Source organism: Cydia amplana, chromosome 20, assembly GCF_948474715.1.
Source record: "Cydia amplana chromosome 20, ilCydAmpl1.1, whole genome shotgun sequence".
Classification (NCBI taxonomy): domain Eukaryota; kingdom Metazoa; phylum Arthropoda; class Insecta; order Lepidoptera; family Tortricidae; genus Cydia; species Cydia amplana.
Window position 1 is genome coordinate 224,682 of NC_086088.1, and position 27,873 is coordinate 252,554.

The 27,873-nt window shown below is 44.8% G+C and overlaps 1 protein-coding gene and 1 long non-coding RNA gene across 2 annotated transcripts; one reads left to right on the forward strand and one right to left on the reverse strand.

Annotated features, from left to right (window-relative positions):
* The first annotated feature begins 867 nt into the window (after window positions 1-867).
* LOC134657550 (ubiquitin thioesterase trabid) lies at window positions 868-27,873 on the forward strand. Its single transcript, XM_063513125.1, has 16 exons — window positions 868-1,348; window positions 5,157-5,258; window positions 5,803-5,890; window positions 6,820-6,914; window positions 8,321-8,429; window positions 9,502-9,591; window positions 11,306-11,453; window positions 13,723-13,808; window positions 15,156-15,269; window positions 16,159-16,287; window positions 17,195-17,400; window positions 19,107-19,287; window positions 20,993-21,122; window positions 21,512-21,605; window positions 22,438-22,586; window positions 27,769-27,873. The coding sequence occupies exons 1-16, from the start codon at window positions 1,238-1,240 to the stop codon at window positions 27,854-27,856; spliced, it is 1,920 nt and encodes a 639-aa protein (XP_063369195.1). The 5' UTR covers window positions 868-1,237; the 3' UTR covers window positions 27,857-27,873.
* Window positions 26,990-27,254, reverse strand: LOC134657601 (uncharacterized). The gene is made up of 2 exons (XR_010097631.1): window positions 27,201-27,254; window positions 26,990-27,160 (listed from the first exon to the last, which is right to left on the reverse strand). It is a non-coding gene; the product is annotated as an uncharacterized LOC134657601 (long non-coding RNA).

A 27,873-nucleotide genomic window follows, 5' to 3' on the forward strand; every position in this document is an offset into this window, starting at 1 on the left:
TCGAACGTTGCCGATACAGTGGACGCACTGTGAAAAATGTATCGGTTTCATATCATTTTCATATCCGTTTGATGCGATCCGTCCGTTGCGTACGATACCGACAAGTGGACGCTTACCTTTAAACTACGGTCAATAATGCAGTGCTTGCTGTATTAATATAATTAGTACAGGATATAAATTTGCATAATACATATACAATTTGTATAATATTCACCATAAAAAAAATTCTCCTCGCTTTTTTGTTTTTCCTCATATAAAGCTTTGTCTCTTTCTTCTTTCTCTTTTCCGATCAAATATAACATATACCACATCATCGCCATTAGAGTTGTTGTTTCCTTAACTTTTAAATATCTTATATGTAATATTTGCCGAAACTAAATCAAAACTTACAACAAAATTTTCAAACAAAACAAATAAACTGCGATCGCCATGCAACGTCAACGTCTGTGGATGATGAGTTGATGACGGAAGACCATAGATAAAACATTTTATTTTGGGTGCCATCTTGGATCAATTTGGAATCGAGGACGTTTATTTATTAAATTGCTATTGGTTAGTAAAATCCGTAGCTCTGTTCTCATTGGCTGTGAAAGACATTTACATATTTATTTGCAGTATTCAACCAATCGTTATGCATCTTTGACATATTTTTTTTAACAATGGGCTATCCCATTTCCTCGATTGACATAAATTTATTTGTCAAAATACCGTATAAAAATATTGCCTCCGTTTATTAGCCCCATTGTTTCTTTTGGTTTCTCCCTTAACCCATAGTTTTTTATCTGATTCCGAAGCACATTGCGAAGCCCAACAATACAGAGTGAAAGTGTCCAACGATCATTGCACAGCAGTATAGATAGAGTGAGTCTCTACGCTCGGATTATTGCCTCGTTCTTGACCTTATGCCATCGATGCTTGAATACTTATATTGTGTAACGACGCCAAAAACATGCAAATGACTGTTGCCAAGTCGCATATCGCGTTCTATTAATATTAAAGCTCACATAAATGCTATTTAGTGAACTGTCAAAATGTCCAATAAGAAATTGGCGAGGTGAAAATCGCGCGTGTAAGAAGCTACTTAGGGCTTCAAGTGCGCATCGTGAGTGGCCATATCTGTTCGCAGAGTGGGGGTGTCGCTACATGGTGAATAGGTGACGGTGGCGTGAAGCGTCGACGTCGAGCGGATGATGCTGGCCTCTTAACTGGGGGCGTAGGAGAAGTACTGCGCGGCGCCATGAGCGCTGCGGGGCGCGAGGCGGCCGCGGAGCCCGGCGCTGGCGCCGAGCCCGAGGGCGCGCAGTGCGCGTTGGATGCCTCCACCAACACTCCACCACAATCACCGCAGGTCAGGGCAACAATCTTATTTCCCTCCTAAGAGTAAATGGCTATGCTCCATATTTGTTCCAAATTTTGCTTTGATGCAGATGTAGAATGAATTTCATTGTACAGGTTGTGATTGTGACAATTTCACAATTTCATTGATTTCTTCTCTATAATAATCATAACTCAATGCACACATCCTTATTGTCAGTGTTTTAGAGGTGTGTCAAATGTAAATATATTTGGAATGTTGGCTTGTAAAGATGTTTGTGAACTCAACTGTATTACTGTTTTATTTACTTTTAAATAGTTGTCTGCCATTATTTTACACTAATATAGAATGTCCTTATTCTTTTATAAGTTCGATCATGAATGAAAATGAGTCCAATTTTGCTGCAAGTGACAAAAACAACTGAGCTAAACTTTTATTAAACTATGACAAACCATTTTGGGTATGGTATGTATGTATTTGGGTGGGAATGTTTGTATTCTTACTGCCTTATTCATAAAACTTTACGGGCCTGATTATGTTAAATTATGTGACAGATTACACGAACTACTACACTAAATGACAGATATAGACAAATAATTTATAGCTAATTCAGGCCAGTAACGCGTTTATGAATAACACCATTAATATGTAGTATCAAGTTTACTAAACTGAATTTGATGAAGTCCCACAGTAAGCTCAATAAAATAACTTTTGTTGTGGATCTAGATAATAATATGTATATATAAGTTATTTATACATTTATGTATGACAGACAGATACAGATAAATACCTAGAATAGATCCAAAACTCACAGAGAATTTTTTGTTATAAACATATAAATAAATGCCCTGCCTGACATTCAAATTTCAAACCTACAACCTCCAGCTTTGTAAGAAATTACATAGAAAACCTGTAGTCAGGTAATTTTTTTTACTTGTTTACTTGTTGCACTGAGTAATCAACACAAGTCAGCACGGCTAGCACATGATTACCCGCGGGATAGCTCGCGCCGCGAGAGACGGCAGTCGCCCGTCACAAATTTCTATCTCTATCTGTCAATTCCTCGATTTTGGCAGCATGAGTTCGCACATCGAGAAAAGAGTTCCACGAGAGAGAGCCATCCCGCGCGCGACTTAGCCAATGTGGCCATTTATACATGGAACAAACTTTTCATTCGTGGCAACACTGAATCGGTAAAATAATAATCGGATAAGTAATGAATAGTCAGCCTTAGAAACGGAGCGTCCCTAGTCACGATAACTTTGTCTCTTTCTCGCAGTATGAAGAATAAGAAATAGCAAATATTATTTTTAAGTCGAAAATGTCAGTGTCAATACTGTCAATCAAAATTTGATTCGCTTTGTCGTTACAAGTTGGAATATATTATTATAATTATCTAAAGATTACCTACCTAATCATTAAAATACAACTCCTTACGAATAATTGGCGTTTTGTTAAAAGTTTTGGCTAACAAAATACCATCTTTACGAAGAAGTCAAGTTGTAAGTACTTACGTACACAATTCAATCTTCATAAAGCTCTTTTCCGTTGTCTTTTGCAAAAAAATTACATTCCTTTTAAATCTTATTTACAGACTAAATATCTTATGCTAATTAATCCCCGACATATCTCCCTTATGGCTGGCTAGCCGCTGCATTGCTGGCTTCGAAGATAGATTGAATGACAATCATGCACAAGCCTATCATCAAACACGGAGGTATTCTCTACACCTAAGCATGCTGCTGCTAACCGCAGCCCTCCTGCCATCACGGAGGACATAGAAGGGCTCAAGTTGGGAACCTACTCCGTGCAAGGACAGTCGAGTGTTGATAACACTTCTCAAATAATGTGACTTTTAAATAAATACTACCAAAAACTTTAAATGATTTTATTTACTTTGACCTTTTTGAGATAGGTACTCAGATTTAAGTACGATTCGTCGGAGTCGGAGCGCATTTCACATTTGTATGCCCAAAGCCGGTCGGCTGCTTGCGGATCGGATGGCTCCGGACGGATTCTATCGCTTCTGCCACACATTATGTAGATAGGTACACTGAAAAAGCATTCCGGCGCGGCCCAACTCCAGCCGGTCGGTGGGAATCGTAACTTAAGGATTAGGCTAGTACCAACTCGTACACTACAAAGTAAGTATTACGGCTGTGGTCTTCTGTGAGGTGGAGTTTGAGTTGAGCTGCCAGATTCATTATTTGCATTCTTTGTGGAATGTTTTTTCACAAAATTTCGTCTAAATCGGTTCGGCGGATTAAGCGTCAAGAGGTAACATATAGTCAGCAGCAATAGTTGCTAAGCGGGCGAGGTGTTCAAAATTACCTTGACGCGCTCTTATTCTCTTAACAATAAAGTCGCGTCAAGATCATTTTGAACACCTCGCCCGCTTAGCAACTATTGCTGCTGACTGTACATAGGTACAGATTTACTTTTGCATTTACTTATTATAAGTGAGGTTGATCGCAATATTCAGGTCGGGATTGTGTTGTTTATATCCCACAATGAATGGAAACACCTAAGGAGCGACATAATACAGGTTGTCAACAATAATTGCATGTAAAAATACGCGTGTAAATATAACGGGTTAGCACTGATTGATAGCACGTAATTGTTTCCCGGATTAGCAATGTAATATTTTTGTATCAATTATTTATGTTTCTATTAATTATCCCCCAGTCAATTCGGCACCAAAGGTTTGCTTTGTTGATGTGGTCGTGATCGTACAATCTTAGGCTTAGATTTTTTTCTGTCGGATTTTCGTTTAACTTAAGAGAACAAACAAGTCATTGTGAAAAAATATAATAATTTTGATATTAATGGCATGATCATGAAACTCAAGATTCAAATTATACTTAAACAAAAAAGTGTTGTAGTATGAAATAAATATAAAATATGGAAAATTATCTTTCTTTTAGAACAAAAGTCAACAAAACTTCGACCAAATGCGCTTGTCGCCAAACTCAGTACCGGGAGCAAACCCTAGTCGCGACCCTCTAGCCTCGAAGACAATTTCTCTCATTTTGACGTTCAAACGCGGGACATTTTGTCTCCCATAGTACACTCGTGCTACGATTTTCGAGAGTATCCCGCGTGGAACTGTCAAACGACAAAATTATGTCGCTTTGACATTTGTCCGCGAGACAGCGGGTTGTCGCGCGGCTCTTATGCTACCGATTCGCGAGAGAGCTCTATGTCGCGGCATTTTCTCGCCTGTCGACTGTCGCGCCCATCATGTGCTAGCCGTGCTGATAGGTGTGGGCGTTACAGAGGTCATACAATTGTTTATCTCTTGCAGAATCACCTACTCTACTAAGAGCAACAAATGTTAAGTGGAATATTTTACTACTATAAAAATAGTGTTTTAATATTCTCTCTCTTTAGCCCTTTTCTACCCTTCGGATGTAGGCCTCCTTCATGTTACGCCATTCGTCACGGTTCTGTGCAGCCTGGAGCCACCTCATCCCCGCAGTCCTTTAATATTAATCTGCAATTTATTTACCTTTTACTAGTGTTTTATGTTTAAAATCGCTTCTAAAAATGCGCAATTTTATTTTTGAGACAACTCATTGATTACTTACAACAAATTAAAATTCAAAAACATGATATCCGAGGTCCCGAGCACGCATTTCCATCTTGCCGCTTACGCTCAGTGAGAGTGAGAAAAGAACATGGGGTCTTCATGGCTACTACTATCATTTTCTCAATGTAATACAGTCAGTAGTTGAGTTTGCTATACAAGTGATGTATCTACAGACCGCCCTGCTGTCTTCTGTACATAACAAGGATTTTAACAATACAACAACAATATTTATCAAGGATTTTTTGTTGGCAGGTGACAGAGAGCACTGCCCCCGCGCCTACGAGCACAGGCGGCTCCGGCGGCAAGTGGCAATGCGAGACATGCACCTATGAGAACTTCCCGCTCTCCAGGAAGGTGGGTGCTTGTTGTAACATGTCGCAGGTGAGCGCTGCGCCCTGCGCTTGCGCAAGTGGCAATGCGAGACATGCACCTATGGAGAACTTCCCGGTCGCTAGGAAGGTAAGATTAGAACATAGAGATACCACTGATACCAGTATGTTATATACATGACAACGGTGTAGCAAAATAGGTAGTTTACAATATCACAGTTTGCTTATTACTTATACTATAACTTTTACATATTAGTTATATTTAATGTGACTTATACTTAGGTCCTTTATAGGTTATTTTAACTTTAACCACCAGCCATACTCTGCGTAATAGGTCACAGTGGTCATACAAAACAACTTTTATTATGGGACCAATGCCGAAATCGCAAAAAAATAGGCTGATTCGTACATACATGATATGGTGCCGCTAATTTCTATGGGTATATTGTTTTATTTATTCTTTTTCGAATACTGTACTAACTGATGGATGACCAGCCCAATATAGCAGCAGACATATTAAGATTAAGAAAAACTAGACTGTGTTTAGGAAGTATTCGACTTAATTCCAGTGTACGATGTGCCGCACGAGCAAGCCGCTACTGGGCGAAGATATTCTCAGGCTGCAGGACGGCGCGCGGGCGCTGCCGCACGACTCAGGTAAGCTATATCACAAACGAATGACCTTATGGACCCATAAGGTATAAAATCGTACTTTTTAGGGTTCCGTAGCCAAATGGCAAAAAACGGAACCCTTATGGATTCGTCACGCCTGTCTGTCTGTCCGTCCGTATGTCACAGCCACTTTTTTCCGAAACTATAAGACCTATACTGTTGAAACTTGGTAAGTAGATGTATTCTGTGAACCGCATTAAGATTTTCACACAAAAATAGAAAAAAAAAAACAATAAATTTTGGGGGTTCCCCATACTTGGAACTGAAACTCAAAAAAAAATTTTTCTTAAAACCCATACGTGTGGGGTATCTATGGATAGGTCTTCAAAAATGATATTGAGATTTCTAATATCATTTTTTTCTAAACTGAATAGTTTGCGCGAGAGACACTTCCAAAGTGGTAAAATGTGTCCCCCCCTCTGTAACTTCTAAAATAAGAGAATGATAAAACTAAAAAAAAAATATGATGTACATTACCATGTAAACTTCCACCGAAAATTGGTTTGAACGAGATCTAATAAGTAGTTTTTTTTAATACGTCATAAATCCCCAGACAGGGAGACATTGGACCAGACTAGCGAGAGACAGGGAAAAGTGGAAAGGGATGGAAGAGGCCTTTGCCAAACGGCATACAGACCAAACCGATGTTGTCTGAAATAGTTTTAATTAGTAATTTGATAAATTGTGTTCAATAATAGTTAAACTCTTAAATTGTAAAATACTAGTCTGAATAAAAGGCTTATATTATTAAATCCCCTAAATACGGAACCCTTCATGGGCGAGTCCGACGCTTTTTTATTTAATTTATTGTACGCCTCTGACATGTTGTCTTAAAACATCTGGAGTTGTACCACTGCATTGCATTATTTGGTTTAGATTTAGATTAGGATAAATTTGTTTTTATTTGAATTCAGAGGCTGATGCAGTAGCGGAGCGCCTGAAGCCCCTCAGGATCGCATCTCCGGTCGGGCAGGCCGGCGCCTCCTGTCAGGCCAAGTGGCCTTGCCCGGTAAATATATGAATCTGAACCTTAAAATTGGCCTTGCCCGGTAAATATATGAATCTGAATCTTATACCTTAAAATGAGCAATTCTTCTTTACAAGCTTTCTTGAGCTTACCGTGGGGCTTAGTCAATTTGTGTAATAATGTCCTATAATATTTATTTATTTATTATTTATTTATTATATATTTCGGGGATCTCCGAAACGGCTCAAACGATTTTGATGAAATTTGTTATATGGGGGTTTTCTGGGGTGAAAAATCGATTTAGCTAGGTTCCTGGGAAAACACGCATTTTTGTGTTTTTATATGTTTTTCGAGCAAAGCTCGGTCTCCCAGATATTACCTATTGATATCAGGAGAACCGTAAAGACAGGCCGAACTCACAAGCACGTCATAGTCATGTATAGACATGACATGAAACAGGCCGGTACGCTCTGAAGTCTTATCTCTTGGCCGATCTTTTATTTTGTGTCTTTGTCGTTACTCCTATATGTACAACACATTTACACAGAATATTCAGTACTACCTTCCTACTATTTGTGTGTGTTGTGCTATTTATTATTATTTATAAAGCAGGCAGGCAGTTGAAATAACTGATAATGCCTGTATCCAGAGCCATCAACAGAGTTTTCTGTGCTGAGTAGAATTTGCGTTGTGCTTATCTAATTTGTTCTTGAACTCATTGACACTTTGGGCCGATACTACGTCTTCTGGGAGTTTGTTCCAAGCTTTGACCACTCTGTTGCTAAAGAAGTGTCTATGAGGATTATTGTAGGACCTGCGAGACACCAGCTTATACTGATGACCTCTCAGACGGTTGTTATTATTACGTTCTAGCATCTTATGGAAGTCTTTGAGATCATAGTGTCGGGTTAGTATTTTATATGTCTCGATCAGATCTCCACGCTCTCTACGCTCCTTCAAGGTTGTGAGCTTTAGGAAGTGTAGTCTTTCTTCATAGGACATGTTTTTGAGTTTCTTCGGTTTTTTGGTGAAACTACGTTGAACCTTCTCCAACATGTTATTTTATGTTATGTTATTTGTTATACAGGGTGCTTCCTGTAACAGGAGCAATAAATTAAACTAAAGGCTGTACTCCTCAAACTGACCAACATTTGTTCAGCAACTTTTAAAAATTATGAATTCTTTATTCCTCTTTTTCATACAAAATAAATATTGCCTTCAATGTACGCTAACATCAGTGTATTTGACGTTGCTTGTCACGCTTTAAACATAACAAAATTTGCAATACATTGCGTCTTAGAATAAACATTAAAGTGTAATAAAAATCAAAACGTGAGTTATTTTCAAAAGTTGCTGAACATATGTTGGTCAGTTTGAGGAGTACAGCCTACAGTTTAATTTATTGCTCCTGTTTCAGGAAGCACCCTGTATATTTTGTACTATTTCAGACATGTACATACGAGAATTGGCCGCGTTCGCTCAAGTGCGCGATGTGCGGCGCGCCCGCCGCGCCCGCGCCCGCGCCCGCGCCGCCCGAGCCCAAGCCGGCGCCTCTAGGTCGGTACCAACAAAACAGACTGACGCAAATAGGGATGATGACACATGTTGAATTTTATAACAAAATCTAGTTAAATAAATAGCAAACGAGCAATTTTTTTTTTATTGAGAAACAAACAGTCTTATAATAAACATAAGAGCAACTTAGCTAATAGCTACAAATTGATTTATTTATAGACCTATAGTTCCCTAATCTACAAATTGTATCGAGGTACAATAAAAAAAAAAAAAGTGTAACCTTATAGTTGTACATAACAAATGAGTGAACAAGAGAAGATACTCAAAAAACCACTGCCTACTATACTTACAACATTACACCCTTATTTTAATAGAGAATATACAGTCCTCTTAAAGAGATTTAATGAACTGCCAAACAATTTATCACAATAACGTTGATATCAAAACAAAATATTGAAAAATTACAAAAATACGGGACCTAAAATTTTCAAAATTTAAGTTTTTTTTAACTTCCAAAAACGATAAAAGTAAGGGTACCATTCGATTCCTTACATTTCATCCAAAAAAATATTGTATAGCAACTATATACATAAACGCAATATTTCACCGACCAAAACGCAATTTTCTTGTTTTGTCCATACTACAAGATGGGCTCCCGGAGACCTTGACGTCACGGCCCTTTATCGTTTTGTATGAAGCGTTTCGCGAGTGAAGTGCGACTGTCGGACTTTGACTACAATTTCTGACTTTTGTGTTACTTTAATGCAACGGGTCCCATATAGACATTTGATCCTAAAAACAACCCCGATCGATTGATACCATAAATGAAAATTAGTCATGTAGCCTATTGCGGGGATCCTTCTCTTTTACTCCAATGAAGGCGTAATTAGAGTGACAGAGAAAAATGCCCGCAATTTCCGAACTTCGATTTTCGCGGTGATAGCCCAGTACCAATACCGTCCACACTGCTGTGAACCATCCGTACAACTTATTGTACAGACTAATTGCGTTTGGCGTTTGCTTTATAAAAAAACAACGAAAGACGCTAGTATAAAAAAAGTTCTGGGTTATGGTAATAATTTTACGGGTTGTTAATAAAATATTACCATTTCAGGAATTAATGACATCTGTAACAGCCAAAACGCATCATCAAATGATAAGCGTCGGAACAACCCGGACTGGCTGTGGCTACAAGCTTGCATAGGTGAGTTAGTTTACTAGTCATTTTATGGCATTAACTATTTGGTTATAATCAGACATAGGAATCCTTGGGGCAAACTTTCTTGACAGGTAGGGACTTCCTATATCGATAAACTCAATTATCGATGCTCGTTCTATATAATCGCCCAACATTGTGTGTGTTTTTTGTAACTATTGTTTTGAAGACAAGTGTAAAATTCACACATAGCATATTCTAAATAATCGCTAGGTTATATAAAGGTAGGGCGTAATACCTATTGCACTATAAAATAGTTAATATTATCTCAACCTCAAAAAAAGAAGAAGAAAATTGAGTTATTATTTTATTTGATTTTTACACTTTTAATAAAAACATTATTTTACAAGCAAACCTTTGAGTGATCACTAGTATATAGAACGAGCATCGATAATCGAGTTTATCGATATAGAAAGTCCCTACCTGTCAAGAGAATTTGCCCCACGGATTCCTATGTCTGGTTATAATATATTAAAGCGGAATAAAAATGTATTTTTTACGGATGTACCGACTAATAGACCTTTTTGAGACCTAAAGATCTTGTTGAGACAAATCAAACGAGCCCAAACACGAAGTGGTTTAGTTGCGTGGTTGACTGGTACCGGTGACCACCTTCCAGCTCCATCATCAGACCCTCAGTACTATCTTGTGTCAAATATCTTGTTGAGACAAATCAAACGAGCCCAAACACGAAGTGGTTTAGTTACATGGTTCATTGGTACCGGTGACCACCTCCCAGCTCCATCATCAGACCTATATATTCTGATTCTGACATGTCATCAAAAGCATTTGTATTCAGCCATTTTTTAATTTAGTACCTATAAAATATCAGATCATTTCAAATATCTTTAATGCTGTCCGGTAGTTACATACTATACTATAAAACCAAATACACAGTACTAGGATCAAAGTTTCTCAGTCGCCGTTTACACGCACTGTCACGCACACAGTATAGCATTTTACACGGTGCCTGCCACACACAATGATAAAAAACCTCGTCGTCGCCGTTGAAAAGCTCTGCCGCGGCACTGAGCTGAGCTCACGACCGCGCGTCATCGGTAATATTAGAGTCGTTTTCAAAAAATTGCCAAAAAATTATAGTAGAATTTCATAAACACTAATGTGAGCAAACGCTGCAGATTGCTTGAGTATGAAAATAACTTCGATATTAAGTAGAATTTCGTAGGAATTGACACTTGTTTCGGAGAGAAAATTGAGTTTGTTTTTCTTCGATTTTCTCTTTCTCAAAGGTATTTAGGAAAAATATCAAAAGTAATTCCTAATGTACAGGGTATTAGTAATACAAAATAGCCAGCTTTACCAGAGTAAACTTCTTAACATTTACAAATACGAGCTCACAATTTAGTGCTTCACGTGGTTTTTCGGAAACAACCATCAGAAAAAAAATCATTACTAATTTAATAAGCCCTTTTTCCAATATTTAAAAAGTAATTCCTAAAGATAAGAAGACGCTTTTACCGTAACAAGCACTCATTGTTTCTAATAATGACCCTAAAGTACTGAATGTCATCGAGGAATATCATCAATTTTGCATTATTTTGACTTTTCTTGTTGGAGCGCTCTTAAATTCCAACAGAAACCGACCGGCGGTTTTTTTGACTGGTGAAATTCGCACCCGGTCCTCGGTCCAAGGCGGGCCGCTCGTGCGCCCTCTCGCTAATGTATGTCGTGTGTCGTGTAGGCGTGGTGGAGGGCGACGTGTGCCGCGTGGAGGCGTACCTGGCGGCCGGCGGCGACCCGGCGCGCGCGCTGGCCGCGCCCGAGGCCGCGCTGCTCGACCGCGCCTCGGCCTTCGACGCCGGCCACACGCTAGTGCACCTGGCCATCAGGTACCCGGGGCTTGTTGTAGAGTGTGTGTTGTTGTATAGGCGTGGTGGAAGGCGACCCGGCGCGCGCGCTGGCCGCGCCCGAGGCCGCGCTGCTCGACCGCGCCTCGGCCTTCGACGCCGGCCACACGCTAGTGCACCTGGCCATCAGGTACCCGGGGCTTGTTGTAGAGTGTGTGTTGTTGTATAGGCGTGGTGGAAGGCGACCCGGCGCGCGCGCTGGCCGCGCCCGAGGCCGCGCTGCTCGACCGCGCCTCGGCCTTCGACGCCGGCCACACGCTAGTGCACCTGGCCATCAGGTACCCGGGGCTTGTTGTAGAGTGTGTGTTGTTGTATAGGCGTGGTGGAAGGCGACCCGGCGCGCGCGCTGGCCGCGCCCGAGGCCGCGCTGCTCGACCGCGCCTCGGCCTTCGACGCCGGCCACACGCTAGTGCACCTGGCCATCAGGTACCCGGGGCTTGTTGTAGAGTGTGTGTTGTTGTATAGGCGTGGTGGAAGGCGACCCGGCGCGCGCGCTGGCCGCGCCCGAGGCCGCGCTGCTCGACCGCGCCTCGGCCTTCGACGCCGGCCACACGCTAGTGCACCTGGCCATCAGGTACCCGGGGCTTGTTGTAGAGTGTGTGTTGTTGTATAGGCGTGGTGGAAGGCGACCCGGCGCGCGCGCTGGCCGCGCCCGAGGCCGCGCTGCTCGACCGCGCCTCGGCCTTCGACGCCGGCCACACGCTAGTGCACCTGGCCATCAGGTACCCGGGGCTTGTTGTAGAGTGTGTGTTGTTGTATAGGCGTGGTGGAAGGCGACCCGGCGCGCGCGCTGGCCGCGCCCGAGGCCGCGCTGCTCGACCGCGCCTCGGCCTTCGACGCCGGCCACACGCTAGTGCACCTGGCCATCAGGTACCCGGGGCTTGTTGTAGAGTGTGTGTTGTTGTATAGGCGTGGTGGAAGGCGACCCGGCGCGCGCGCTGGCCGCGCCCGAGGCCGCGCTGCTCGACCGCGCCTCGGCCTTCGACGCCGGCCACACGCTAGTGCACCTGGCCATCAGGTACCCGGGGCTTGTTGTAGAGTGTGTGTTGTTGTATAGGCGTGGTGGAAGGCGACCCGGCGCGCGCGCTGGCCGCGCCCGAGGCCGCGCTGCTCGACCGCGCCTCGGCCTTCGACGCCGGCCACACGCTAGTGCACCTGGCCATCAGGTACCCGGGGCTTGTTGTAGAGTGTGTGTTGTTGTATAGGCGTGGTGGAAGGCGACCCGGCGCGCGCGCTGGCCGCGCCCGAGGCCGCGCTGCTCGACCGCGCCTCGGCCTTCGACGCCGGCCACACGCTAGTGCACCTGGCCATCAGGTACCCGGGGCTTGTTGTAGAGTGTGTGTTGTTGTATAGGCGTGGTGGAAGGCGACCCGGCGCGCGCGCTGGCCGCGCCCGAGGCCGCGCTGCTCGACCGCGCCTCGGCCTTCGACGCCGGCCACACGCTAGTGCACCTGGCCATCAGGTACCCGGGGCTTGTTGTAGAGTGTGTGTTGTTGTATAGGCGTGGTGGAAGGCGACCCGGCGCGCGCGCTGGCCGCGCCCGAGGCCGCGCTGCTCGACCGCGCCTCGGCCTTCGACGCCGGCCACACGCTAGTGCACCTGGCCATCAGGTACCCGGGGCTTGTTGTAGAGTGTGTGTTGTTGTATAGGCGTGGTGGAAGGCGACCCGGCGCGCGCGCTGGCCGCGCCCGAGGCCGCGCTGCTCGACCGCGCCTCGGCCTTCGACGCCGGCCACACGCTAGTGCACCTGGCCATCAGGTACTTCGCCCCCAGTAGGGACTCTGACGATTTACACGACGCCAGTTTGGCTCTTAACTCCTGGAATCGATCTGATATAGTTTCATGGCTACTTGCGCCTTTGCATCGAAAACGACACGAAATTTAGGAGTATGTCGATCCTCGTGCCCGATGGTATGGTGAAGTAAATAGCCGGATGATAAATAATTCTCACCACCATCTTAGGGTCAACTACAGGCCAACAATTTGTATTAAGATCTCACTTCACGCAATCGATTAAAATAAAAAAAAAAATAAAAAAAATCAGCACTTAACACTATAGGTCACCAATTTGACTAAACACTTTCCGTTTTGTTACAAATATATCTGGTAGTTCAATTTTGCCTCTGCGCAAGTTAAAAAAACCTGTCAAATCCCCTCCTACAATTAGTCAACGCCAGATCTTTTGCCGTCGGCTCAACGAGTAATGACTAACTGAAATATATCTCAATATAATAAGTATCTGTTTGCGCAGGTTCCAACGCGAGGACATCCTGGCGACGCTGCTCTCCCGGATCTCGGGCGGCGGGCCGGGGCTCAAGCGCTCGCCTTCATACATCGGTCAGTTCAGTTCAGCATTGTATTGTATCGTTTGGTCGAAGTTGTCGTAACGCAAAACAGCTACTGAAGGAAGCTATTTGAGTGTTTCATTCTTATTTCGATCAATGTGCGTCTGCGTACTAGGGCTTCCAAATACCGGACTTCTCACAATACCGGTATTAATACCGAAACTGTCTTCATCAATACCGGGATCCCGGGATCCCGGTATTGGATATGAATCGCTTAAAAATATATAGTTTTATTAAAAAGGGGAATTAGAAAGGCTCACTCGAATACCAGATATGTCCTAAAAGCTATTACAACAATAAACAATCAATGCCGCCATCTGCAATAATTTTATTTTACACTCCAGGTTGGCAATAATTTTATCCAATTTGTTGACTTCACCTCACCAGTCACATTTGTAGTCCAACTTAACCAACCAGACAACATTTTTTCAAATTTCCGTCAAAATTGGTTTGCCATTATTACAGTTATCTTTGCTCTTTCGTTTTATTTTTTGATAAAATTATAAGAACTAATTATGTTAATTTTAATGTCACTATCATCATATTCATCACTCACATAACTTCAGGATTCATCCACCACCAACCACCAAATATTTATCTGACGCATTAGGCAACGATCTTGTTTCAATAATAAAATGCGGGCTAGAGACCAGTTAGAGTTAGACCAAGTAAAGTCTGCAACGATTTTGATAGCATACGCAGTATGCAGTGCAAGTATTATTTGTACGTCATAATTTCATTGAAGTTTGACGCTTAATATAACACTTGCACTGCGCGTGCTATCAAAATCGTTGCAGACTTTTCTTGGTCTAACTCTAGATGCGTCTGACCTTTAGTAAGCTTTTTGATATAGCCGAATATAATGATTTAAAGGGGTTATACTGCGCATTTCCCTCATTTTTTTAAATACCGGGATCCCGGTATTGCCTTTAAAAATACCGGTATTGAAAAATGCGTTTAAAAAGACGGGATCCCGGGATCCCGAAATACCGGGATCCCGGTATTGGAAGCCCTACTGCGTACTAACAAATAAAAAAAAAAATTAGAACTAAAGATCCGTAAAATTGGGCAATAGATATGTGAATTGCATCATACGGCGCCCCACAGGTTGCTGCCTTGTTTAACAAACTTGACAATGCGATTACCGCGTAAAATAATGTACGGACCGTCTATTTCAGGTGTTAATGTTAAAACTACATCTTACATTTATTACTTAATTGTTCTCTTATCGTCGTAGCATATTACAAATTACAATTAAATATTTTTTTACGTATTACTTTGTCTATCTGTTGTATATATGATATGTCACCGTTATAGAGCCGAATGTTTTTATTACCAGCTCCGGACGTAGCGGCGGCGATCCGGCGGCACGTGGCCGCCTCCATCCGGTACAAGAAGGGCGCCTTCCCGTGCCGCTACCTCAACGAGTTCTGCACTTTCGCGTTACCAGCAGGTCGGTGTTATGTTAAACACTAATAGTGCTCAAAATTTGAAGCGTAGTGGGTACTTAAGAGCCAACAGGAGTGGTCATTTCTCCATACAAACGTACTCGACTGTTTCCTCCGTGGGTTTTGAAGCTAGAGCAATGATTTTTTCAACACATTAATATTGTCAATATCTGTGTCGGACCGTTTTGCTTTTTTTGATATTTTTGTTTTTTAAGGCGCTAGAGCCCTTCAAAAATGGCCAAAATGGCCTAATTGACTATGCCGCAATGAGAGGCGTGCTATTCAAAACTGACATCAATTAGTCAAAAAAGCAAAACGGTCCGACACAGATAATGTCATAATCATTTAGATTTCCAAATTTGATAACGATTGGTTAAGTTTTGGAGGAGGAAACAGTCGAGTACAAAACCTCGATTTTTGATATTTTTACGCAGGATTTTTCGCCTTGTCCTTATCGCACTAGTTTTAGGAGCCGCTTCCGTTAGCGAGACGGGTATATTTACCTAAAATATTTAAATCTTAGCTCCTGTTGGCGCTTAATACCTTCAATTCGTACGTACTAGTACGTAATACCTTCGAACATTGATGATACGTGCGTGAGTACTGTGTCAGTGTCAAAATTAAAGAGCAAAAGTTCGTAACATGTGCCTTTGTTTATTAGCTTTTTCACGGTTAAATTGCAAAGACCTGTGATGGCACTTTTCTTTATTATAGCCTATTTCGTGGCCCACTGCTGGGCAAAGGCCTCCCTTTTCTTCCGCCACTCATCATGATTTGTTGCATATTCCTACCAGTCGCTGCAAAAAGCGTCAAGGTCATCCCGCCATCTCTTTTGGTCTGCCTGCGTGATTTCTTAAATATAATAACCTATTCGTTTTATTTTCTATGCTACAGAGATCGAAGAACTACCAGTAGCCATTCAAGAGCAACTGTTCTCGGAGCTACTCGACCGCGACGCGCAACAGACTTTAGAAGCCGAACCTCCCCTTATCAACTGGAGTCTCGAGTTATGCGTGCGGCTCGGTGAGTGACTACATATCTAAACAGAGTTTACAATGTGATTTAGTAATGATTATTTCATCCAAAGTTTCATCCGAGTTTAGATAGTCTGCAGTATTTGTATCGATGGGGCCTGATTCCTTTAGTATAGATATATAGTCGTATATTAGAGAAACTACATTTTCAGTCTTTGTATATGACAGGACGCGGAGGTTTAATATTTTGACACGGAAATTAAATAATATGATAGATAGAACACTGGTTTATGTGTCTTCGGTTATAGTGTTTGGACCTAATGTCCTCGATACAATTTGTAGATTAGGGAACTATAGGTCTATAAATAAATCAATTTGTAGCTATTAGCTAAGTTGCTCTTATGTTTGTTATAAGACTGCCATGTAGTATTTGGAGTTTAGTGAAACGCAGGTTTTGAGGAACACTTATGTTTTTATTATAATATTAATTAAGTTATTTTTACAGCAAGTACTGATAGTTAGGGAAGCTTCTAGGAAAAGAGGGTGTGGTCACCTATTTGACAATACATCTAAATGTTTTAAAAGTACGTTCGGAAATGTTCTATACTGAAACGTTTGTTTCGGATACTAGTACCACAGATATTACATCTTCCCCTTTCTTTTTTTAAAAATTATACATTCTCTTTCCCCTTTTTTTTAAAGTAACGCTGCATTATAAATGAAAATACATACAAAGTCTAAGTTTTAACTAAATACTACAAATATACTACAAATTTGGTTTTAGATTTACACATAGTTGTATTTTTAAAAAATCAGTATGCAACTGTACTTACATACTACCTTATGACTAATAATGTATCTATGATAAGTACCATACACACTATAAGGATCTATGTAGCCCCACACTCAACCAGTAGTAGCAGAGCAAAAAAAATAAATCTATGTTGACTTGTCAGGCTCGCGGCTGCACGCGCTATGGAACCGCTCGGCCGGCGACTGCCTGCTGGACGCGGTGTCGCAGTGCGCGTACGGCGTGTTCGACCGGCGCGGCGCCCTGCGCGCGGCGCTCGCGGAGTCGCTGCTGGCGGCCGGCGACCGCTTCTACGACCGCTGGGCCGCCTGGGAGAGGCTCGGGGCGGCGCGGCTGCATTACGCTCCGGAGGTACCTTTGTATTGCCGGAACCACACTTCGCTATGCGTTATTTGTTATGCGACTACGCTGTATTCGCTCAAATATTTGTTATGTGAGCGAACAACAAACACGGCATCCACACTTCGTGCCGGTGTGCCAAACTTGGTGCCGGTGTGCCAAAGCGTTTTGACTTTGAAAATCGTAAGCGAGTGAATGAGTGAACGAAGTGTGGGCAGTCGAGACGCATATTCGGCTTATTCGTGTCCTTTGAAGTGTGTCAAAAAACCGACAGGTGGACGGATAGGCGTATTTGCTATTCGCGCTTATGCGTTATGCGGGCAAATATAGCAAATATAGACGAATGAACCCTCCACACTTCGTCGTATGCGGCCGAATAACGCGCATAACAAATAACGCATAGCGAAGTGTGGTTCCGGCATATGGTTCTACACCTGATAAATATAGTTTTTCTCCGTTGGTAATGAGGAAAGAAATAGCTAATTCTATGTGAAGTATAGGACCTAAAGATACACACCGGACGACAGTAGGAGGACAATAGGATTTATTATTGAAGTCGGCTGTGTTGTGGATACATGGTACCTACTTGTGTTATTTTAGTTGGAGCGCATCGCCAACAAACTGTTTTACAACTGGCGAAAGTTAGAGGTACAATGTACAATGCGTTATGGTAATAATTAATAAAAAATAAAATATAAAACTAGTATGTTGTATGTTGTACTGAGGACCATAGAGAATAGACGAGGCAGAATGATAGGTCACTTGATAAGACACGACACTTTCTTTAAAACTATATTAGAAGGCAAAATCGAAGCTAGAAGAAGAGGAAGACCACGAGCAAGCTACACACAACAACTAAAAACAAAGGCAAATGTCGGATACATAGCAGAATGTGCAAGTCGCAAAATGAGCACTAGTGCAAATCGCAGAAGGTGCAGGTAGTAAAACGTGCAGATCGTAAAACGAGCAGGTCGCGAAATGTGCAAATCGTACAAAGTGCAGGTCGCGAAATGTGCAAATCGTAAAAAGTGCAGGCCGCATAATGTGCAAATCATAAAAAGCGCAGGTCGCCAAATGTGCAAATCGTAAAAAGTGCAGGTCGCGAAAGGTGCATATCGTAATGTCGTTTGCTTTGTGTGTCGTCCCTAGTTTAACTGCATGGTACAAAGTCCAACGGGCATATTTCAAAGCACTGCCTCATAAATTATTTGCTCATAAAACAAGGTCACGATAAGGTATCAAAATAATAAAAAAGATAGCAGCTTTGTTTCAAAATTATTTAACATTCGGTAACCCACAGAAGCCTTATTGGCAACGATTACGCTTTTTGGACCTGTAGAATCTGAGCTTTATTTCAAAATCTACACATTTTGCGACCTGCTCATTATGCGATCTGCTTGCACATTTTGCGATCTGCTCATTATGAGATCTGCACATTTTGCGATCTGCTCTTTATGAGATCTGCACATTTTGCGATCTGCTCATTATGGGATCTGTACATTTTGCGATCTTCTCATTATGAGATTTGCACATTTTGCGATTTGCTCATTTTACGTAGCCTGCACATTTTGCGACTTGGACATTCTGCTATGTATCCCAAATGTCGTGTCTTACAGGGACCTAAAGAACCTAGCCGAGGACCGCGAAAACTGGCGCATACTCCACCGACAAGAGCCATGCTCTTAAATTATGATGATGATGATGATGATGTTGTCCAGGAATCCCAGCTCCGGTCGGAATGGTCCCGGCTGGTGTCGGCGGCGGCGCGGGCCGGCGCGGCGCTGCACCAGCTGCACGTGTTCGCGCTGGCGCACGTCACGCGGCGGCCCATCGTCGTGTACGGCGTCAACGTCGTCAACTCCTTCCGCGGCGAGGCGCTCGGATACGCGCGCTTCCAGGGTAACACCACAGAATAACTAATAGTACTACCGTACAGAAAATTCACTCCTTCACAAAAGTCGGATTTAGGTATAAAATTACACCTATATCGCCGCCTGCAAGCAAAATTGAAACTTATAACCGCGCACGAACCGTGAATCTCCTTTGCGCGCCGTAGTTTTATGACCGAGCTGTGAGTGTCGGCACGGGGTTATCACTTGACAAGTTTTTATACCTAAAGTCTATTTTTTTATTCGGTAGACTGAAATGACATTTCATAGTATGAACATCATGTCATACTATGAAATGTCATTTTAGTCTACCGAATAAAAAAAATAGACTTTATACCCACTGATCTATTATTTTTAAGATAAATATGTAGGAGTTACAAACGTTGATTATGTAAACATACATTTTTTATCCGGAGATAGTATGTCTGATTCTCACGGAAGTAAGTTTCGAAGCCATTGTATATTTTCAATTTTGCGCGAGCGCCACGTGACACGACTATCGTGCACGCTGAGCGGCAGCCCACTGCCATACGCCTGACCGATGGGCGCGCCGGCCAAATGTACCTAAACTGCGGAGTGACACCCCCCTGGTAACACTATCTAATCATACTGAACAAACATTCAATCAATTCAATCCTCGTCGCCACTGTTAGATATCGGAACGGGACGAGTGAAACAAATGCTGCTCAGATACGCACATACGTTTATTCGCCCTGACACCTTATTATAAGTACATGCATACAGTAGCATACATAACAGACCTCTCTTCGCCCGGCCGTTGCGTGGTAGGAGCGGGTGTCGAGCATGGTTTGCATTTTTAGATAGAATTTGTTACTAGCTTATATGCCGCATCAAGCCGTCGTGCGTGAAGACAGAGATACCACTAAAGTTCGTGTAGTCTACGATGCTTCGTACAAGAGCTTGAATAGCGTATTCCCGATTAACGGTCACAAGTTGTTTTACGTTTCCGTCGGTAGTGCGGCACATAATGATGTGTTGTAAAATGCATCTAGCTGTTTTCACGTGTGACACTGACAACATTCAGCATATTTAAAATAGACAATACCTTAAGGGATATTGCGCTGAGAAAGTTACATTTTGTCATGTATACTGATACTGATATTTATTTATTTATTTATTATTCGGAGAACCAACAGCTATCAATTGTACAATAGTTATATATGTAAATAACAGAAAGCCAATTATAGGTTCCCACCAACAGCAACAGGTTAACAAACAAATGGTGGTTAGTACTAAATTTTTTACAACATGTTATCACTAATTATCTAAATATGAATACTCATTATGTTACTATACAATACAAAACAATACTCTTTATATGGGTACCTACGGAACTAGGAAAACAAAACTTATTAATAATATACATTTATCGATACAGTAATATGCTACCGCATATACGACTCGCTCACTTAATTAATCTGTCTGTCAGAATCCGTCTTATAGTTGTGATGTTGCTATTAAAAACGTCAATATCTCGCTCCTTCGATAGTTCATTTAGACTTTTACCAGCTCGTAATAGAAAGCTATTCTTTCTGTAATTACGCGATGAAAATGGAATTGAGAGGGGAGGGAAGTATCTTTTAGACCTAGATGGAGTATTGAAGGAGAGCTTAGCGAGCAATTCAGGACAATCAATGTTACCATTTAAAATTTATATAGAGTGTATATTGAATGAAGTTTTGAAATTGGAACAGGTATATATCTCCCCCTGCTGTGGGAGCCGGCGCTGTGCTCCAAGTCGCCGCTGGCGGTGGGCTACACCAGGGGACACTTCTCGGCGCTCGTACCCATCGAGCCCTACTGTCGACGCCACTACATTTGCAGGTACCCCATATTTTATTATTTTTTTAAAACTTTATTGCATATTAATAAAGGTGCAAATGGCGGACTTATCACCATGTCATGGCATTGTCTACCAGTCAACCATAAAGAGAAAAATGTCAAGATGGATGCTATGAGAAGCGTTCACTGCTTAAACCGGAAAAATTTAGATATTCGATAAGATGTCATGCATTCTAATCAGCAATTATTTGTGAAACCTCAAGCTGATTTTGTATTATGAAGTTAGTTAAAGTCACTTCTTTTTAAAGCGCAAAAATATGTTTTTGATCTTTTTCTTCTGTGTATTTTCGTAAATTTGAGTATTTTGAATTCATGAGCTCTACATAGGATCGATTTAGGTATTTCGAGTAAAATGTGTAACGTGTTCGCAGAGACGAGCAAGAGGAGACCGATGAAAGTTGTTACCTGCCGCTCACGGACTGCGAGGGGAAACTGCTGCCCGTGCACTTCCTCACCGTAGATGAGGTTGGTTACTACATTATAACATCAATAATGAAATGAAAATGAAAATGAAATGAAATCGTTTATTTCAGGCAACTAGTGGCCCATACATAAATATCTTAAAACTAGCATACATATTATAAAAATATAACTAAACACTAAAAAACACATTATGATTGCGATGCATTACGCAACCCCGCAGTGTCGGGGAACCGGCCGCGGAACCGCCGAAACTTGACACCCTTCGGCCAAAACTCCTTGGTGAAGGTCGCTAGATGTTCAGTCGGATAATAAGCGCACTGCAACTGTATATACTACGAAAACCACGAACGTAGCTATCAATAGACGCACTTTTCATCTTTTGTTCAGCAAGTGTGGTAAAGGATCAGGGATGTTGCGAATATCCGCATCCGCAACCGCGGAACTTCCGCATTATTTTCAACATCCGCATCCGCATCCGCATAAAATCGATGCGGATTTAATGCGGATGCGGATGTGGAACAGGTCGGTACAGGAACGTCTTAGCATCGACGTAAGTGCTAGACTGCTAGGTAATTTAGTCATTAGCCAGTAAACCTATTAGAAATTAGCAGTCAAGCGTGAGTCGGACTTAATGTACGGAACCCTTGGAACGCGAGTCCGACTCGCACTTGGCCGGTTTTTTGAAATAAAAATTACTAAAATGTAATAATTGACGTTTTTTATGTACCTATCTTGACATCCGCATCCGCGGATGTGAGCCTTTAAAAATCCGCATCCGCATCCGCGGATGTCAAAAAATCGGCATCCGCAACATCCCTGTAAAGTATAACGGAACGGAACATACTGTAAAAATATAAAAATGAATACATTTCAGATAGGCGACTCCGAAGGCATAGTCCGCCGCTGGTTGTCCGCCTGCGTCACGGGCGGGGGCCAGCTGTGTGCGCGACAGCATCTGCACCCGCGGCCGTTACTGGTGGCCCAACTACTAGAGGAGTGGCTCAACCACTACCGGCGGCTCGCGTATGTACATACATACATACATACATATAATACATACATAGTCCGCCGCTGGTTGTCCGCCTGCGTCACGGGCGGGGGCCAGCTGTGTGCGCGACAGCATCTGCACCCGCGGCCGTTACTGGTGGCCCAACTACTAGAGGAGTGGCTCAACCACTACCGGCGGCTCGCGTATGTACATACATACATACATACATATAATACATACATAGTCCGCCGCTGGTTGTCCGCCTGCGTCACGGGCGGGGGCCAGCTGTGTGCGCGACAGCATCTGCACCCGCGGCCGTTACTGGTGGCCCAACTACTAGAGGAGTGGCTCAACCACTACCGGCGGCTCGCGTATGTACATACATACATACATACATATAATACATACATAGTCCGCCGCTGGTTGTCCGCCTGCGTCACGGGCGGGGGCCAGCTGTGTGCGCGACAGCATCTGCACCCGCGGCCGTTACTGGTGGCCCAACTACTAGAGGAGTGGCTCAACCACTACCGGCGGCTCGCGTATGTACATACATACATACATACATATAATACATACATAGTCCGCCGCTGGTTGTCCGCCTGCGTCACGGGCGGGGGCCAGCTGTGTGCGCGACAGCATCTGCACCCGCGGCCGTTACTGGTGGCCCAACTACTAGAGGAGTGGCTCAACCACTACCGGCGGCTCGCGTATGTACATACATACATACATACATATAATACATACATAGTCCGCCGCTGGTTGTCCGCCTGCGTCACGGGCGGGGGCCAGCTGTGTGCGCGACAGCATCTGCACCCGCGGCCGTTACTGGTGGCCCAACTACTAGAGGAGTGGCTCAACCACTACCGGCGGCTCGCGTATGTACATACATACATACATACATATAATACATACATAGTCCGCCGCTGGTTGTCCGCCTGCGTCACGGGCGGGGGCCAGCTGTGTGCGCGACAGCATCTGCACCCGCGGCCGTTACTGGTGGCCCAACTACTAGAGGAGTGGCTCAACCACTACCGGCGGCTCGCGTATGTACATACATACATACATACATATAATACATACATAGTCCGCCGCTGGTTGTCCGCCTGCGTCACGGGCGGGGGCCAGCTGTGTGCGCGACAGCATCTGCACCCGCGGCCGTTACTGGTGGCCCAACTACTAGAGGAGTGGCTCAACCACTACCGGCGGCTCGCGTATGTACATACATACATACATACATATAATACATACATAGTCCGCCGCTGGTTGTCCGCCTGCGTCACGGGCGGGGGCCAGCTGTGTGCGCGACAGCATCTGCACCCGCGGCCGTTACTGGTGGCCCAACTACTAGAGGAGTGGCTCAACCACTACCGGCGGCTCGCGTATGTACATACATACATACATACATATAATACATACATAGTCCGCCGCTGGTTGTCCGCCTGCGTCACGGGCGGGGGCCAGCTGTGTGCGCGACAGCATCTGCACCCGCGGCCGTTACTGGTGGCCCAACTACTAGAGGAGTGGCTCAACCACTACCGGCGGCTCGCGTATGTACATACATACATACATACATATAATACATACATAGTCCGCCGCTGGTTGTCCGCCTGCGTCACGGGCGGGGGCCAGCTGTGTGCGCGACAGCATCTGCACCCGCGGCCGTTACTGGTGGCCCAACTACTAGAGGAGTGGCTCAACCACTACCGGCGGCTCGCGTATGTACATACATACATACATACATATAATACATACATAGTCCGCCGCTGGTTGTCCGCCTGCGTCACGGGCGGGGGCCAGCTGTGTGCGCGACAGCATCTGCACCCGCGGCCGTTACTGGTGGCCCAACTACTAGAGGAGTGGCTCAACCACTACCGGCGGCTCGCGTATGTACATACATACATACATACATATAATACATACATAGTCCGCCGCTGGTTGTCCGCCTGCGTCACGGGCGGGGGCCAGCTGTGTGCGCGACAGCATCTGCACCCGCGGCCGTTACTGGTGGCCCAACTACTAGAGGAGTGGCTCAACCACTACCGGCGGCTCGCGTATGTACATACATACATACATACATATAATACATACATAGTCCGCCGCTGGTTGTCCGCCTGCGTCACGGGCGGGGGCCAGCTGTGTGCGCGACAGCATCTGCACCCGCGGCCGTTACTGGTGGCCCAACTACTAGAGGAGTGGCTCAACCACTACCGGCGGCTCGCGTATGTACATACATACATACATACATATAATACATACATAGTCCGCCGCTGGTTGTCCGCCTGCGTCACGGGCGGGGGCCAGCTGTGTGCGCGACAGCATCTGCACCCGCGGCCGTTACTGGTGGCCCAACTACTAGAGGAGTGGCTCAACCACTACCGGCGGCTCGCGTATGTACATACATACATACATACATATAATACATACATAGTCCGCCGCTGGTTGTCCGCCTGCGTCACGGGCGGGGGCCAGCTGTGTGCGCGACAGCATCTGCACCCGCGGCCGTTACTGGTGGCCCAACTACTAGAGGAGTGGCTCAACCACTACCGGCGGCTCGCGTATGTACATACATACATACATACATATAATACATACATAGTCCGCCGCTGGTTGTCCGCCTGCGTCACGGGCGGGGGCCAGCTGTGTGCGCGACAGCATCTGCACCCGCGGCCGTTACTGGTGGCCCAACTACTAGAGGAGTGGCTCAACCACTACCGGCGGCTCGCGTATGTACATACATACATACATACATATAATACATACATAGTCCGCCGCTGGTTGTCCGCCTGCGTCACGGGCGGGGGCCAGCTGTGTGCGCGACAGCATCTGCACCCGCGGCCGTTACTGGTGGCCCAACTACTAGAGGAGTGGCTCAACCACTACCGGCGGCTCGCGTATGTACATACATACATACATACATATAATACATACATAGTCCGCCGCTGGTTGTCCGCCTGCGTCACGGGCGGGGGCCAGCTGTGTGCGCGACAGCATCTGCACCCGCGGCCGTTACTGGTGGCCCAACTACTAGAGGAGTGGCTCAACCACTACCGGCGGCTCGCGTATGTACATACATACATACATACATATAATACATACATAGTCCGCCGCTGGTTGTCCGCCTGCGTCACGGGCGGGGGCCAGCTGTGTGCGCGACAGCATCTGCACCCGCGGCCGTTACTGGTGGCCCAACTACTAGAGGAGTGGCTCAACCACTACCGGCGGCTCGCGTATGTACATACATACATACATACATATAATACATACATAGTCCGCCGCTGGTTGTCCGCCTGCGTCACGGGCGGGGGCCAGCTGTGTGCGCGACAGCATCTGCACCCGCGGCCGTTACTGGTGGCCCAACTACTAGAGGAGTGGCTCAACCACTACCGGCGGCTCGCGTATGTACATACATACATACATACATATAATACATACATAGTCCGCCGCTGGTTGTCCGCCTGCGTCACGGGCGGGGGCCAGCTGTGTGCGCGACAGCATCTGCACCCGCGGCCGTTACTGGTGGCCCAACTACTAGAGGAGTGGCTCAACCACTACCGGCGGCTCGCGTATGTACATACATACATACATACATATAATACATACATAGTCCGCCGCTGGTTGTCCGCCTGCGTCACGGGCGGGGGCCAGCTGTGTGCGCGACAGCATCTGCACCCGCGGCCGTTACTGGTGGCCCAACTACTAGAGGAGTGGCTCAACCACTACCGGCGGCTCGCGTATGTACATACATACATACATACATATAATACATACATAGTCCGCCGCTGGTTGTCCGCCTGCGTCACGGGCGGGGGCCAGCTGTGTGCGCGACAGCATCTGCACCCGCGGCCGTTACTGGTGGCCCAACTACTAGAGGAGTGGCTCAACCACTACCGGCGGCTCGCGTATGTACATACATACATACATACATATAATACATACATAGTCCGCCGCTGGTTGTCCGCCTGCGTCACGGGCGGGGGCCAGCTGTGTGCGCGACAGCATCTGCACCCGCGGCCGTTACTGGTGGCCCAACTACTAGAGGAGTGGCTCAACCACTACCGGCGGCTCGCGTATGTACATACATACATACATACATATAATCACGCCTATTTCCCGGAGGGGTAGGCAGAGACCACGGATTTCCATTTGCTACGATCCTGACATACCTCTTCCGCTTCCGTTACTTTCATAATCTTCCTCATACACGCTCGCCGGTTTAGGGTGCTCTTGACCTGGCCTTTCTTCAGGATTTCCCCGATCTGATCGAAGAAAGTCCGCCGAGGTCTGCCCCTTCCAACTCCCTATTCTACTTCTCCCTTATACACTCTCTTTGTCAGCCTTCTTTCACTCATTCTTTCCACGTGTCCAAACCATCTCAACATACCTTTCTCAATTTTTGTCACTACATCTTCGTTCAGGCCACTCTTTTCCCTTATCACACTGTTCCTAATTCTATCTTGTAATCTCACACCACACACACTTCTCAACGCTCTCATTTCCACTGCATTCACTTGGCTCTGATGCCTCTTCTGCCATACCCAACTTTCGCTACCATACATGAGTGTAGGCACCAACACCCCTCTATGTACAGCCAACCGTGCTTTTTGCGACACTTTTTGGCTGCTCATAAAAGCGTTAAGTGCCCCATTCACGCGATTTCCAGCATTCACTCTCCTTTCAATGTCTTTATCATGATTACCGTCCCTAGTGATAGCTCGCGTATGAATACTCTTTTAGGTGTTGATCTTCAAACGCCTTAACTCCCCGCCACCCGAAAGGCATATCTTGAGACCAGAATCTCTAATTTTATGCTTAACTCCTCTAAAGGGGCCCACTGATTACCAGTCCGCTGGACGATATCGGCCTGTCAGTTGTTCGGAGCTGTCAACTTTTTGTTCTAACTGACAGGCCGGTATCATCCGGCGGAATGTTAATCAGTGGGCCCCTTAAATAAACGGTGCTTCTATATGCCTCACCATGCCGTCGTCCGCGAATACCGATAAACTATCAAAATTCGTGTAGTCTGCGATGCATCGTGTAAGGATGCGATTACTTTTGATTAACAATGTTGTATTTCCTCTTTCTTGTGCGTTGCATGTCCGAGTTCACTAGTCGGCCATTTAGTAACCTAAATCAAAAAGTTTAACCAACCGTTATACTTCGCTCTAATAAACAGGGAATTTAATTTATAATAATTAAATTTTTGGGTTTTTTTTGCAGGCAACAAACCCGCGGGCCGTTCCCGCCGCGGCTGCACGCGCACGCGCAGCACACGCTGTCCTCCGACCCCGACACTGATGACGAGTAACACACACACACACACAC